General features: G+C 43.1%; 2 protein-coding genes across 2 annotated transcripts in view; one reads left to right on the top strand and one right to left on the bottom strand.

The window, feature by feature from the left end:
* Positions 1-381: 381 nt before the first annotated feature.
* kics2 (KICSTOR subunit 2) lies at positions 382-4,463 on the bottom strand. Its single transcript, XM_083934878.1, has 3 exons — positions 3,933-4,463; positions 2,835-3,129; positions 382-1,384 (listed from the first exon to the last, which is right to left on the bottom strand). The coding sequence occupies exons 1-3, from the start codon at positions 4,171-4,173 to the stop codon at positions 565-567; spliced, it is 1,356 nt and encodes a 451-aa protein (XP_083791004.1). The 5' UTR covers positions 4,174-4,463; the 3' UTR covers positions 382-564.
* A 7,718-nt stretch (positions 4,464-12,181) lies between these two features.
* The window catches only part of tmem19 (transmembrane protein 19), a 37,726-nt gene continuing 33,305 nt past the window's right edge, over positions 12,182-16,602 (top strand). Inside the window, exons 1-2 of the mRNA XM_083935475.1 lie at positions 12,182-12,373; positions 14,922-15,069. Of these exons, the coding sequence (XP_083791601.1) occupies positions 14,940-15,069 (130 nt within the window). The 5' untranslated portion in view covers positions 12,182-12,373; positions 14,922-14,939. The remainder of the gene's footprint in view (positions 12,374-14,921; positions 15,070-16,602) is intronic.

Here is a 16,602-nt window from a genome sequence, read left to right as displayed (position 1 = left end):
ACCTCAACTGGCTCCTTTCAACACAAAGGAGCAGCGGCTCTACTCCGAGTTCCTCACGGATGCTGAACTTCTCCCCCTCTCTCTAAGGTAGACTCCAGACCCCCTCCTGAGGAAACACATTTCACACGCTTGGACCTGGACCTGGTTCTTTGGGTCCTGACCCAGCTTTCATGACCACAGGTGGGCTCACTTGTTGTTGTTTGTTTTGTTCGACTGAGCTCTCGGACCAGGAAGTAGTATTTTGAAAGGGTGTCAGACCTCTGGCCTTTTCTCGTGTTTGCATGAACTCCAGATAAAGTCTTTGTTGCTAAACAAAAATCACGACTGATGCATCGATCATGTGCAAATCATCTCAAAGCTTTATTACAATTGTATCAAGCAAAGTAAATTAAGAGGTTTTAATCTCTTCCAGCGTGTTTGTTGAACCGACACGTCTCTGATTCTTTGGTCTGGAACTTTTTTTGGCAAAATGAGACTCGAGGCAACACACGGGAAAGAAGATGAAGCGTTAAAGCGTCTTTTTTAATCTTTAATTAGTTCAGGTTCGTCGTCACTTTGTGTTTCTCAGCCCTTGGAGCCGGGTTTCAGGGTGCTGAAGGGTTTGGAGTTGCGCAGCGAGCCGCAGATCTCCTGCAGGAAGGCGGCGATGTGCAGATCCTTCTCCGACTTCCTGCCGTCGAAGATGACCACCAGAGTGAAGTGTGGCTCGGGCCGCGTCAGGTAGTAGGTGCTCTGCACTTTGTCGTCGTAGAAGTGCACCACCTTGTCCAGAGTGTTGAGCTCGGCGGCGCGGTCCCCCATCATCATGATGACGTTGGGCCAGTGCGTGAGTGGGCGCTCTCCCGACGGCAGGGACACCACGGCCGGGAACTGCTCCACGCCCTTCGGTGCCTCCCGGTATGAGTGCGGGTGGTGGTAGCCGTGGCCCTGGAAGCTTTCGGAGCCGCGGTTGTCGAACACCAGAGACACGTTGCTGGCGTCGTGTTTGCGAATGAAGGAGCAGATCTTACCGTGGTAGTCCGGCGCCGTGCGGGCGGTCAGGGCTCTCATGTCGGCCGGCGCCGTCTGCCGGCTCAGGGCTTCGTGGAAGTAGAAGCTGAACTTGGCGAGGAGCAGCGCCTGGAAGCGCTGCAGCCACACGTACAGGTGCGGCGGCTGCACGGCCTTCTGGGACTGACCTCCGAACAGATGCTTGCGGGTTTCCTTCTGCCGCTGGAACAGCTGACCCCAGGCGATGAGCTTGGAGTTGGCGCTGTGCAGGCTGAGCAGAGCGGGCAGGAAATACCACTCTGACACCTGGGCCTGGCAGCGCAGTAACTGGGTCACCACGTCCACCTCCGTCTGGAAGCCCTCCTCCACGCGGCCCAGGATGGGGTGGTGGAACCTGGAGGAGCGAGGGAGAGGAGGTGAGTAGGAACACGACACACGCTGGCGCTTTGTCCCGCTGAGACACTTTAAGTTTTCATTTTAAACGGCGTTTCAGCTCCGTATCAGAAATAATTTGCGTCCATATTAACGCGCATGAACACGCACACATCACATGACCATGGGTGTGTGCGTGACTGTAAACAGGAAGCAGAGTGTCTAACGTCCTTCTGAGGTTTAAAATCATGGTCGTGACGCGTAAACTGTGAGAGAAAGACTCTAGAGTCCTCAGTGTTTCTTAAATCATGTCCTTACAAACACAAGAACATCACAGTAACAACACACACACACACACACACACCACCCAGTGTTCATGACCCCAGTAGATGTTATCAGTGTTTTACGACCACCGAATGTCACCATCTGCGCCCCTCATGTGACCCCTCTCCACATCCCCCAGCACTCACCCACAGCTCCACTGTTAGTTAGTTGTGTTAATCACCAGAAACCAAGGATTTACCGTAAACTCAGAAAAACCAACTGTATAAAACTGATTTCTCACAAAAAGCAGCAAAAGCGTAGCAGTGTGGGCGTCTTCATTTGAGCTACACGTGTACACTCTGCTGACGGGAACACGCGCATGTGTGTGTGTGTAATTTAAATTTAAATACTTGCTGGGAAATCGCAGGTTTTTAAATTTTTTATTATTTAATTATTTATATTTAATTTATTGTGTGTGTGTGTGTGTGTGTGTGTGTGAGAGACACCTCCTCTGTGTGAAGGAGACGAGGAGCGTCTTTAATGAGAAAATGCAAATGGTTTTTAAAAGAAAAGGGGGAAAGAAAAGAGCTCTGCAGGGGGGAGAGAGGAGAGAGGAGGGAGGCAGACGGGAGGCAGAGACGGAGTGTTTCCTGCAGCATGCGGCGTCTGCAGCCCTTTTTTCTGCCTGCGTGTGCATGCAGGTGATCAGTGACCTCACATCTGCATACCTGCAAGACGAACCGGAGGGGGGGGGTGTGTGTGTGTGTGTGTGTGTGTGTGTGTGTGTGTGTGTGTGTGTGTGTGTGTGTGTGTGTGTGTGTGTGTGTGTGTGTGTGTGTGTGTGTGTGTGTGTGTGTGTGTGTGTGTGTGTGTGTGTGTGTGTGTGTGTGTGTGTGTGTGTGTGTGTGTGTGTGTGTGTGTAATTTAAATACTTGCTGGGAAATCGCAGGTTTTTAAATTTTTCATTATTTAATTATTTACATTTAATTTATTTATTTATTTTTTATTTGTGTGTAAAGGGTTTTTTATATTTTATTTATTTATTTGTATTTGTTTGTGGGAGTGCGCCCTGAGACTGATTTAGTCACTTAAAAAGACACATTTAAGGACTGAAATGGCTCAAAAAGCAGATTCTTTTGCACCGAACGCATCACGTTTGTGAAACAACGTCCTCGGGTAAATGCACCAACGCATGAACGGGTACACACTTGGAGCTGTATTTGTGCAGGACGGCCTCCAGCGTGGTGACCAGCTCCTCCGAGTTGATGCTGATGCTCTTCTGGCTGCCCAGCGAGTGCATCTTCTCGTACAGGTCGGCCATCTCCGTGCGCGCCTGCGTGAAGTGGCAGAGCTGCTCCGACAGGTGCGACAGCAGGTCCTCCAGGTAGGAGGCGGAGCCCGGCTGGCTGTGGCGCCCCATCGTCACCACCTTCCTCAGCTCGTTGTACAGCGAAGTGTAGATGGTTCGGATGGAGTCTTTGCGGCTGAAGAAGGACTGACCGCCTGCAGAGAGAGAAAGAGAGACGGAGAGATGGAGAGAGAGGGAGACGGAGAGATGGCATGAGATGAAAACGGTCGACGTCTGCCATCATGCATGTGCCACAGCGCCACCTGCTGCTGGAAATCCGGAGCTGTCACGGTTTTTAAGGTGAGGATTTCTCAGGGTTCAACATTTTATTACAGTAACGCAACTATCTTCACAGGCTGCGGTGGAACAAAGTGAGTAACATCACATTATTTTATCATTACAACTCCTCACTGCTGAGTTTGAGCTGTCGAGCATTTTTTAAGCACTTTATCCAAAATTCAAACACCAGTATAAACCCTGAGTATTTAAAATAAGCTTCAACTTTACCAGCTACAACGTTAAACACATTCATTCTGCATTCTGAATAAAGAAACTTTATTTATAGAGCAAACATTTTTGAGCACTTTATCCAAATTTAAGCATTTTTAAGAACTTTATCCAAAATTCAAGCATTTTTTAAGCACTTTATCCAAAATTCAAGCATTTTTTAAGCACTTTATCCAAAATTCAAGCATTTTTTGGGCACTTTATCCAAAATTCAAGCATTTTTTTAAGCACTTTATCCAAAATTCATGCATTTTTAAGCATGTTATCCAAAATTCAAGCACCAGTATGAACCTTGAGTATTTAAAATAAGCTTAAACTCTTTAATTCTGTAATAATAAGCACCTTTGGTTCTTAATGACAATAACAATACACTTTACTCATAGAGCACCTTTCATACAAAGAAATGCAGCTCTGATTGCTTTGTACATGGCAGCTGTGGTGTTTAGTTTACCCATCTTCTGCCCCAGGAAGGTCAGGTGGTGGTACGCCTTCTCCGCGGCGGCCAGGTGAGCCAGAGCGGCCAGCAGCGAGGCCCAGGCGGCCCCGGCAGCCCCGGCGCTCCGGCTGTTGTCCTTCTCCTTCTCCACGTAGTCTTTAGCCCGGTCGAAGGAAAACATGCCGAGCTGCGTGAAGAAGCTCTCCAGGATGGCCCTCTCCCGGGGGACCGGCCGCAGCTCCTCCACCTCCGCCATCACCGGGTCAGAGGAACCGGACGCTCCGGTGAAACCGACCGTTGGAGATAGGAGCTAACGGCTAACGAGCTAACGGCTAACCGTGTTAGCAAAGTGACGGTGTAACGTCTAGGTCAGAAAACATCGTTCTCCCGCCATCAAAACGCAGATTTACCGACTTTAAAAACAGCTTGACTTCATTTAGAAATGTATCTCTTCATATAAATACCGATAAATTCCTTCAATATGTACTTTAAACGGAAATAACTGTGAATAAGTATCAGCTAACTGGCTAGCCACCCGACGCCATCTTTGCTACATTGGATGTAAACACTACGGCGACTCAAGAGTACCAAAATAAAAGCGTTTCAGTAGAAGTAGACAGAATATTAATATATAATTATTATTAAAATATTGTATTCATTTTTTATTATTGTTTTGTGTGTTTTTATTCAATGTATTTATTTTAAATATTTTTATTTGTTAAAAATATTATTTTTTTAAGAATATAATACAGGGAATAATATAATTAATAATATTATTATACTACTATAAAACGTGATATTTTGTTTTATATAAAATATTTAAAATGAATACGATTAAAATGTTAATAATAATATGATATGATATGTTAAAACAATATAATACAGACAATGTTTTATGTATTTACTTTAAATTATATTTTATATAAAATAAAGATATTTATTATAGAATATCATCCGTTTATTAATATAATAAATAATATCATTATTATATTGGTACAATATTTGATATTTCTGTTTTATATATAAAAATATTATTTAAAATAAATACAATTAAAATGAATTTATTTAAAATGTATTTATTTACTAATATAATACATAAAATATATTTTTATTTTCTTTAAATTATATTTTATATACAAATAAAATATTTTTATAAAATATAATAAATTATATATTACACAATAATATAATACAGAAGATAATCATAATATAATAATATTTAATAACTTTGTTTATATACAAAATATCATTTAAACTAAATAGCGTGTGGACGTTCTCTGCACAGCTTGAGTTTTCCTGAGGTTCATGTTTGTTGACGATGCCACCGTGTGGTTAAATGGAGTAGGTTGCTCAGTTACAGCAGAGTGAATCATGCACATATTAAAGTATGTGAATACACTGATCATTAATGCTGTCAGAGGTGCACATGTGTGGAAGGTCGGCCATCTTTGAAAATTAGCTACGGCTACACCACTTGGACAAACCAGTCTGCACGATCTGAGGTGGACAAGAACCAATACAAGAGTATGCAGATCCAAAGTGTTTGTGCGAAGTGCAGAAACTTTCTTAATTCTAAACCAATTTATATTCAATTTGATTTGAATTTTATCAAAATCTTTAAGTAATATTTTTACTCAATGTATTCATTATTTTTAACCTACCTCCCCTCATGTGTCATCATGTATCTGTTGTTTTAAATGTACACACGTCTTTGTTTAATGTTCTAGTTTAACATACGTAATGTTTTTGGTCGAACCGCTCACTCGTAACGTCCTCCACCCCCCCACACCCCCCCACGAACTGGGGTCAAATGTTCTCACCTCGGGGTTTATCACATTTTTGTTTGTGCAGATCAAATATTATCTGTTCACTCCTCAATGAAAATGTTTTATGGTAAGTATTAAACTTGAAATACCCGCAGCGGTGTGGTTTGTGCGCCGTGTGGAGCCTTAGCTACCGCACAGATCATACGTTGACACAGATCTTAAGTCACACACTGACTAACATCTCTATTCATCAAATTACAGTATTTTTACCTCCTGCACATGTGTAACTTGTCTCCAGGGCAAATGTATAAATGATGATACTCGCCGTGACCCTTGGAGGCCTCCGTACATGGAGCGTGCTAGCATGCCCATGCTAGCCTTCACTATAAAGCGCTACTGTACCGCCTCACCGGGTCGCCACCGTGGCTGTGGAGATTTTCTAAGAATAAAGCTTACAATTAATTTTTTTGTGTGTGCTCCATGAAGACAAGAAGACACTTCACCACAGCCTCGGGAAGAAGGGTTGAGCGCAGCTGTCTGGTCCGAGTATCCAGAACTGCTTAATGCGTTTCTTTCACCAATAATCAGTGATGAACTTTTTTAAATTTATCAGCATGGCAGCGTTCTTGTGATGCTCTAGTCAAAGTCATTACTGAGTGGATTTCCCTGAACTGGACAGTTAAACTCACTGTGATGTCGGCCCCTCTGCCCTGCAGTCATGTCCTATTTCTTCCTTTAGAAAGCTGCAAAGTGTTGGTCTGTCTCCGAGCTCATGCAGAACGTCTCATTCCAGAACACCAGGCTATATTTTATATTATGGGATGGGAATTATTGACACCGCAATTTGTTCATAACTTTAATGTTGCAGCTGGTGAAGGTGGAGCTGATTTTACTGACTTTATAAATCACGCTGGGTGTAAATATCTATAATCATACATTATAATGTATGAGTTGATTTTTAATACCTTTAATAAATAGATGGTCTTTATGAACTCTCAGTACGAGACAGCAGATATTCTTATTTTGACCCTTTCCTGAACACAACCTCTACGGTTCAATCCCTCCCTACGGTAAATCTACTGTCTGGTGTGAGGAGTGGGTGCAGAGGGGTATGGCAGTGATTTGTGATCTTTACAAGGAGCAGGATCTCTAATCTATCACTGAGTTATATGCTGAACTTAATTTCAAATTCATAGTTTGCTAAAAGCAGCTTTTAAACTCCCCTCTGCCCCCGAAATGCAGAAACTCTGGCTTAAATTATTTCAAGCCATGATAGGGGCCATGAAGCTTCACTTTACGACTCAATGTTAAATTTTAAGCCACGATAGGGGCCATGAAGCGTCACTTTACTACTTGGTGTTACTTTTAAAGCCACTGTAGGGGCCAAGAAGCGTCACTTTACGACTCAATTTTACTTTTCAAGCCATGATCAGGGCCATGAAGCATCACTTTACTACTTAATGTTACATTTCAAGCCACGATCGGGGCCATGAAGCGTCACCTTACTACTTAATGTTACTATTACAGCTACTTTAGGGGCCATGAAGCGTCACCTTACTACTTAATGTTACTATTAAAGCTACTTTAGGGGCCATGAAGCGTCACCTTACTACTTAATGTTACATTTCAAGCCACGATAGGGGCAATGAAGCATTACTTTACGACTCAATGTTACATTTCAAGCCACGATAGAGGCCATGAAGCGTCCGTTTACGACTCAATGTTACATTTCAAGCCGTGACAGGAGCCATGAAGCGTGACTTTACTAATTAATGTTACTTTTCAAGCAATGATAGGGGCCATGAAGCGTCACTTTACTACTTGATGTTACATTTCAAGCCATGATAGGGGCCATGAAGCGTCACTTTACTACTTAATGTTACTTTTCAAGCAATGATAGGGGCCATGAAGCGTCACTTTACTACTTGATGTTACTTTTCAAGCCATGATAGGGGCCATGAAGCATCACTTTACTACTGTGTTACATTTCAAGCCCCAATAGCATCACTTTACTACTCAATGTTACTTTTCAAGCCACGATCGGGGCCATGAAGCTTCACTCTACTACTCAATGTTACATTTCAAGCTGTGATAGGGGCCATGAAGCATCACTTTACTACTCAATTTTACTTTTCAAGCAGCGATAGGGGCCATGAAGCATCACTTTACTACTCAATGTTACATTTCAAGCCATGATAGGGGCCATGAAGCGTAACTTTACTACTCAATTTTACTTTTCAAGCCATGATAGGGGCCATGAAGCATCACTTTACTACTCAATGTTACATTTCAAGCCATGATAGGGGCCATGAAGCATCACTTTACTACTCAATTTTACTTTTCAAGCCAGGATAGGGGCCACGAAACATCACTTTACTATTCCATGTTTCATTTCAAGCAGCGATAGGGGCCATGAAGCGTCACTTTACTACTCGATGTTACATTTTAAGCCATGATAGGGGCCATGAAGCATCACTTTACCACTTAAAGTTACATTTCAAGCTATGATAGGGGCCATGAAGCATCACATTACTACTTAATGTTACATTTCAAGCCACGATAGGGGCCATGAAGCGTGACGTTACTACCTAATGTTACTTTTCAAGCCACGATTGGGGCCATGAAGCATCACTTTACTACTCAATGTTACATTTCAAGTCGCAATAGGGGCCATGAAGCATCACTTTAATACTCAATGTTACTTATCAAGCCACGATAGGGGCATGAAGCTTCACTTTACTACTCGGTGTTACTTTTCAAGCCATGATAGGGGCCATGAAGCAGCATCACTTTACTACTCGATGTTACATTTCAAGCCATGATAGGGGCCATGAAGCATCAGTTTCAATGTTACTTATCAAGCCACGATAGGGGCATGAAGCTTCACTTTACTACTTAATGTTACTTTTAAAGCCACTGTAGGGGCCATGAAGCATCACTTTACTACTCTGTGTTACTTTTTAATCCATGTTTCTGTTCTGAACTTTCTGTAATGAGGCCCTTGATCCCAGAAATGATGCAGAATCCCCTCTGTTATAACCTGTATTTGTATATATCTGTTCCCTTTCTTGCTAGTTAATCGTCTTCTGTTAGTCTTCTGTTTTTATTCAGTCCTCCTTGTTTCATGTTTGTTTTTATCCAAAATTGAAGTTTATTATTAAAATACAAACGACCAAGTTCCTGAAAAGCGTGTGAGATTTGTGATTACATAATCGATTATACAAAAATGCATTCTCACTCTCTCTCTCTCTCTCTCTCTCTCTCCCTCTCTCTATCTCTCTCTCTCTCTCTCTCTCTCTCTCTTTCTCTCCCTCTCTCCCTCTCTCTCTCTCTCTCTCTCTCTCTCTCTCTCCCTCTCTCTCTCTCTCTCTCTCTCTCCCTCTCTCTCTCTCTCTCTTTCTCTCCCTCTCTCTATCTCTCTCTCTCTCTCTCTCTCTCTCTCTCTCTCTCTTTCTCTCCCTCTCTCTCTCACTCTCTCTCTCTCTCTCTCCCTCTCTCTCTCTCTCTCTTTCTCTCCCTCTCTCTATCTCTCTCTCTCTCTCTCTCTCTCTCTCTCTCTCTTTCTCTCCCTCTCTCTCTCTCTCTTTCTCTCCCTCCCTCTCTCTCTCTCTCTCTCTCTCTCTCTCCCCCCCCCCCTCCAGGGGTGGGTCTCTGCTCCACTTTAAGTGTGGACAGCCTCAAAAATAAGCACAAATCACATTTACGTTCATCCTCCTCCGTTCCTCCTGCTCGGTAAGTCACGCCACCTCTCTTTCTTCTTTTTCTCGTGCGTTCACTCTTTGTAATGATTTCCGAGCGAGTCTCAGTTTAATGTGAAGAATCTCTCACCTGGAGTTTATGTACCCTTCTGTGCACGTTAGCATGGTTTTAATTTAAAGCCTCATTTTATGTGTTTAAACAGGATCTATAGATGTGCAGATGTTGCACAGGATCTAACAAGCTAAACACCTGCTATGCTTCTAAAAGAAACCGTACAACGCTTTTAATTTAGGTCATTCATTGCCTTAGTTTTAAAGTCTGTTTTTATACCATTTTTATCCCTTGTGTCCATGGTAGCATTGTTAAAATGTGCTGACAATGTTCAAAAAGTGCTGATACACACCTACGAATAAGATTAGCAGCACTTTTTGTTTGCATAAACATTAAAATAATACAAATTATTGTTATAAAAAAGCCTTTTTCAGTACTCTTATAAAGAATAAAATACATAGATACAATAAATACAAGAATAATTACACATTTTAGACTGTTGCTGACTTTGGTTGATGCTGGACGATGTTGACCTTGAGCTTTTCACAGTGCGGTTATAAACGGCCGCGCTAACAGCCCGTAAAACGTTTTATCCCCAAGTGTCACTGATCCAGCTCTTTGAGTCTGTATCAGTGTCGGATCAATGCGCCGTAAAACACAAACTCAGTTTACACACAGTTTCAAATCGGCGTGAAATACTCTGAGCTGTGACACATTGTAAGTGTCTTTGTGCGGCAGGAAACAGAACAGGATTTGATGACCGTGTAAAATTGGCCTGTAAATCGGTTTAAATCTGTTACTTTACTGATAAAAATCTGCAAAAACAAAAGCCCACAGCCGAGCCACTAAATCTGGGAAGCTGTGGGCGCTTTACGCTGCGGATGTTTAGCAGGTGTTAGCGTGCTAATGAGCCGTAAACACAAAGCACAGCTGACGAGGACGTAGTTATGCTGGTGTTTGGTCATAAGACAAAGTAATGGACCAGTTTTGACCTGTGTGTGTGTGTGGGAGGGGGGGGGGGTACCTGATGAAAAGTCTAAGGACCACGAAAGTTATTACATTTAAACAGATGTTTAAACGTATCTGTCTGCAGTTAAATCAGCAACTCGTGATCTGAGAGGTAAAGTGGAGAAAAACTGATCATAAACTGATCATGATTTTATTGTAGGTGTCTTAGGGCGCACTCCCACTGTTCCTCCGTACCGTGCCCAAACATGTTTGGCTAAAGTCTGGTTCCTTTGACCAGTGTGAGTGCAACCGTACCGCGTCTAGGAGCGGCACGCTTGCCGTCCACGGCCCGTTTAAGAGAGGTGGGCTTTAGTAAAGCACGTTTGCACGTGTACGAGCACGAGCGTGCGCACGTGTACGAGCATGAGGCCTACGGCGGTTCTGAGGTCATTTCCTGTGCGCCTGTTGGGACGTAGAAAAAAGAAGGAGGGACCATGCGCGGACATTTCAAACAATGGCGGTGAAAGGTTCACGTTGGTGTGATGCGGAGGTGGAGTGTTTACTGCAGATTTGGTCGATGAAAAGATTCAAAAACAGTCGACAAGACGCACAAAAACTCTGAGGTCTACGGAAAGATCTGGAAACAAAGCCACGCATCGCCATGACGTCATCAATGCGTGTGACGTGTTACGGCGTGATGACGTATAGGCAGCAAGAAGCATTCTCCGAGGCCCAGGTAGTGTGGACAGACCCGCCCCATGTTTAGTCCTGACTTGATCCTAAACCATTCAGTGCTTTGTGAACCAACAGAAGTATTTTGAAATCAATTCTTTGACAGACAGGAAGCCAGTGTAAAGATATGAGGATAAATGTATTTAATATTATTTATTAACAAATAAAGTGCACTCCTAAGCACCGGGTCATGGGACTTCTCCTACCTGGAGTTTACAAGCTCCGACTTCAAAGCGTTCCAGAACATTTAAGTCGAACGTAAACAGAAAACATGGACGACCGCCATCAAGTACGTTAACAAACAAACTGTTTAGCAGTGAAAACATCCTCAACAGATCTGGAGCCGTTAATGTGAAAGCTCTGCACATGGATATGAACGTCCCACGGCACTGGAACGTAGCATAAAACCCTAATCGATACACACACACACACACACACACACACACACACACACACACACACACACACACACACACACAGGACCTATATACATGCAACTAATGTTAGAGCGTGGGGGCTGCCAGTGAGCGCCGCCCTGAGCAGTTGGGGGTTCGGTGCCGTGCTCAACAGCACCTTAGCAGTGCCCAGGAGATGAACTGACACCTGTCCAGCCACCAGTCCACGCTCCACTCATGGTCCACACAGGGACTTGAACCAGCGACCCTTCGGTTTCAAGCCAAGTCACCTATGGACTGAGCTACTGCATAATTCGTTAAAAGATGCTGTGATTAACACGACGGTCAATGAAAACCTGCTATATCATGAAACCTGCCCCTAGTGGAAACTTGGAGAACTGCAGTTTTGGATACTTCCTGTTTGGACCAACCAGGAAGTGGCTGTGGTGGTTGCTCGGATACAACAATGTTCCCCAGAACAAATACAGAGTGATTTTTTTAATTCATAAAAAAAATAAGAATAAACATTAAATACTTTATGTATAAAAAAATAAACGTTGTTTTGTCTTTATTTCGGTTACTGTCCCTTTAAGAACCGTCAACGGTTTGTTTCCGGAAGTCGGTCCGTTAATCAAATTGCCTCGGTGCTGCCCTCGCCTCCGGTGTAACACACACACACACACACGGAGCCTCAGTCGGTCCGGTGTCTCAGCTCTCTGCTGACGGACGTTTATTTATTTTACTCGGTTAAATAATAATAATAATAATAATTTAATCGTCTCAACTGGAAATTAACCGTTAAATTTACGTATTTTACCGTTAAAGTACCGTTAACGAACTCTCGCGATGGCTCCTGAAACAAGTGGTGAGTTCCCCGACGTTACACACACCAGGTTTAATTTAACATTTATGGCTTTAATGTGTTTAAAAGTCACATTTGCTCAATTGATAAAGCAGCATATTTATATTATTATCGCACCGACTTCCGGTTTTCACCCACACGGTAAAGTTCATTGAGCTGCTTCACTGTTAAATGATGTTTAAAGCGAGAAACAAAACGTCACCAGCTCATTTTAACCCTTTTTTTTTTACATAAAGGGGTAAAAGTTATATTTTAAGAAGCTTACTGATCCAACCCTCTAAATACACGGTTGATATAATTATTTTTGCTTCATATTTAACGACTTTTCCTAATTTAAGGGGGCAAATATTATAAATAACACCAAAAAATCCCATTTTAGGTCAATTGTAAAGATATTTAAAGTAACGTTATAGACCTTTTTAATCGAATTCCATTGCTAGCCTTGGTCCTAGTTAACTTCCTGTCAGCGTGAAAAACAGCAGGAATCAAACTTGGACACATTTCAGGTTGTTAGTGTTTACGTCTCTGACAGCTCTGTAGGTGTTCAGGGTGTATACGAAGGTGTTTGTGATGGTGTTTTTATCTTAAAATGCTATTTAGGGGCTTTACCCCATGTAAAGAGGCTGAAGGTCCTCCAGGCAGTGGCCGCGGGTTCGACTCCGACCTGCGGCCATTTGCTGCATGTCTCCCCATTTTCTGTCTGTCCTATCAAACAAAACTACCAAAAATGATCTTTTAAATGCTATTTGGGGCGGCCGGTGGAACAGTGGTTAGGGCGGTCGGCCCGTGTAAAGAGGCTGAAGGTCCTTGAGGCAGTGGCCGCGGGTTCAACTCCGACCTGCGGCCATTTGCTGCATGTCTCCCCCTCTCTTACTCACCCCATTTCCCGTCTGTCCTATCTTATAATAGTCTTAAAAAACTACCAAAAATAATCTTTAAAATGCTATTTAGTGGCGGCCGGTGGCACAGTGGTTCGGGCGGTCGGCCCGTGTAAAGAGGCTGAAGGTCCTCGAGGCAGCGCAGTTCGGAGTCAAACCCGCGGCCCCTTGCTGCATGTCTCCCCCTCTCTTTCTCACCCTATTTCCTGTCTGTCCTATCTTATAAAAGTCTTAAAAAACTACCAAAAATAATCTTTAAAATGCTTTTTAGCGGCGGCCGGTGGAACAGCGGTTAGAGCAGTCGCCCCATATAAGGAGGCCGCGGGTTTGACTCCAACCTACGGCCCTTTGCTGCAGGTCTCCCCCACTCTTTCTCGCTCCATGTCCTATGTAATAAAAGCTGCAAACACATGATGAGCTCATAGAACAGGGGAGTCAAACGTTCTCTGTTCATGAGAGTAAAGAGCCGTTTGTCTCGTCTGCAGAGCCACCGTGGCTGTGACCAAAGACTAAAACAGAAACACCGCGACGAGAACAAGGACCTGCATTGGAAAGGTTCCACGTTACACATCTGGAGAGAAGGGACACATGCACATTAGCAGTCTTTTTTTTTTTTTTTAGTAAAAACAGATGAAAACACCACCAAAACAGTGATGAAACAACTAAAAACAGATGAAAACACCACAAAAACGTGACACAATTACCAAAAAACAGATGAAAACACCACAAAAACATCTATTTTTAGTCATTTTGCATCTTTTTGTGGTGGTTTGCATCTATTTTAAGTCATTTTGCATCCTTTTGTGGTAGTTTTGCATCTATTTTTAGTCATTTTGCATCTTTTTGTGGTAGTTTTGCATCTATTTTTAGTCATTTTGCATCTTTTTGTGGTGGTTTTGCATCTGTTTTTAGTAATTTTGCATCTTTTTGTGGTAGTTTTGCATCTATTTTTAGTCATTTTGCATCTTTTTGTGGTGGTTTTGCATCTATTTTTAGTCATTTTGCATCTATTTGTGGTGGTTTTGCATCTATTTTTAGTCATTTTGCATCTTTTTGTGGTGGTTTTGCATCTATTTTTAGTCATTTTGCATCTTTTTGTGGTGGTTTTGCATCTATTTTTAGTCATTTTACATCTTTTTGTGCTGGTTTTGCATCTATTTTTAGTCATTTTGCATCTTTTTGTGGTGGTTTTGCATCTATTTTTAGTCATTTAGCATCTTTTTGTGGGGAATTGTTGGGTCTCTTTAAATCATAAATAAGTCATAGAGTGTGGTGTTTGAAGAAGAAGAAGAATTACTTTATTTATCCCGCAGGGTGAAATTTAATTTTTTCACTCTTATTATTAATCATGTTACACACACACAGGCCGAAATACACACACACACACACACAGGCCGAAATACACACACACACACACACACACACACACACACACACACACACACACACACACACACACACACACACACACACACACACACACACACACACACACACAGACAGGACCTATATACATGCAATTAAGGAGAGATGTCAGAGCGAGGGGAGCGTTTATTTTATTAACATGAACAAAGGTTCAGTGGCTGCCAGTAAAACTGTCACCACGTCTAATTACAAACAGTAACATGAGATCTAACCCCAGTTTAACGAAGGTCCTCTCTCCTATGCTGCAGCACGGTTCGAGCGCCAGCATGGACTCTGAGGGCGAAGTGGTGATGAAAGAATACATCAAGATGATGACTGACATGATCGTGCTGTGTGCCACTCTGGCCCTCTCCCTCTTCTTCTGGGTCCTGTCCCTCACCATCAGCGCCTACAGCGGTGAGTCCACTCAATGCTTAATGCATCGTTTACATTAGTTTCTTTAATCCTGGTTCTCAGTGTGGATGAGATCGGTTCAGTTCAGCTGGAATTAGGCATCACATCAATCTGAGCATCACATTAATGTTGTAAAACAATGCAGCGACATAGGAGTGCAGATATTCTTTATTTATCAAAGTGCAACAACTTTTTAAAAACAATCCTGTGAGGGTTTCACTCAATTATTGGACTAAGAGGGCCCTCCCACTGTGCCTCCGTCCCGTGCCCCGTGCTTTAGGGTCCTTGTCCCCCCCTCCAGGCCCGTTTGTACTCACACTACCTGGGCCTCGGAGAATGCTTCTTGCTGCCTATACGTCATCACGCCGTAACACGTCACACGCATTGATGACGTCATGGCGATGCGTGGCTTTGTTTCCAGATCTTTCCGTAGACCTCTGAGTTTTTGTGCGTCTTGTCGACTGTTTTTGAATCTTTTCATCGACCAAATCTGCAGTAAACACTCCACCTCCACATCACACCAACGTGAACCTTTCACCGCCATTGTTTGAAATGTCCGCGCATGGTCCCTCCTTCTTTTTTCTACGTCCCAACAGGCGCACAGGAAATGACCTCAGAACCGCCGTAGGCCTCGTGCTCGTACACGTGCGCACGCTCGTGCTCGTACACGTGCAAACGTGCTTTACAAAAGCCCACCTCTCCCAAACGGGCCGTGGCGTGGTACGGGTGCACTCACACTGGTCAAAGGAACCAGACTTTAGCCGTGAAACGTGCTGGGACACGGTACGGAGGAACAGTGTGAGTGTGCCCTTAAGTAAAGTTTGAGGCTCTTCTCCTTTACTTTAGTGTTTTATTTTAATGCTGCTTTATTCTTCTTCTCTTCTACAAACCAGTGGAAATATTCTACTTTCTACTCCAACTACATTTATCTGATGACTTCAGTTACGAGTTCTCCCAAAGCAACTTCAGTCAGAAGCAACTGGACCTGGTTATTTGTAAATGTACCTAGTTCAGTTCTTAGTTACATCACCAGGCTGACGCGCTCATATGAAACATTAGTTTATTCATCAGAAACTGGACTCACACAAATGCAGAGCAGCCTGATTTTTCTGAAAATGCCTCATTAACTTGTATCTTCACACTCAGATTTGGCTGCAGACTAAACTCAGACAGAATCACAGCGACAGAAACAAAAGCGTCTCTGTACGTCCTCTGGTGAACCGCTGGTGTTCTGCGTTAACCTTTCTGTTTTTCACAGTACAAAGAGACTTTGATGTGGGGATTGAACCGCAGATTTAACCAGACTGGAGCGACCGAGAACAACAACAGAGCGGAGCTTAGCGAGGAGTCAGAAACCCACGAAGAAGAAGAAGAAGAGCTTAGCGAGGAGTCAGAAACCCACGAAGAAGAAGAAGAAGAAGAAGAAGAAGAGCTTAGCGAGGAGTCAGAAACCCACCAAGAAGAAGAAGAAGAGCTTAGCGAGGAGTCAGAAACCCACCAAGAAGAAGAAGAAGAAGAAGAAGAAGAAGAGCTTAG

Source organism: Echiichthys vipera (genome assembly GCF_963691815.1).
Source record: "Echiichthys vipera genome assembly, chromosome: 20".
Taxonomy (NCBI): Eukaryota; Metazoa; Chordata; class Actinopteri; order Perciformes; family Trachinidae; genus Echiichthys; species Echiichthys vipera.
The sequence above is the reverse complement of the archived record's forward strand: the minus strand, read 5'-3'. Positions and strand labels throughout refer to the sequence as shown.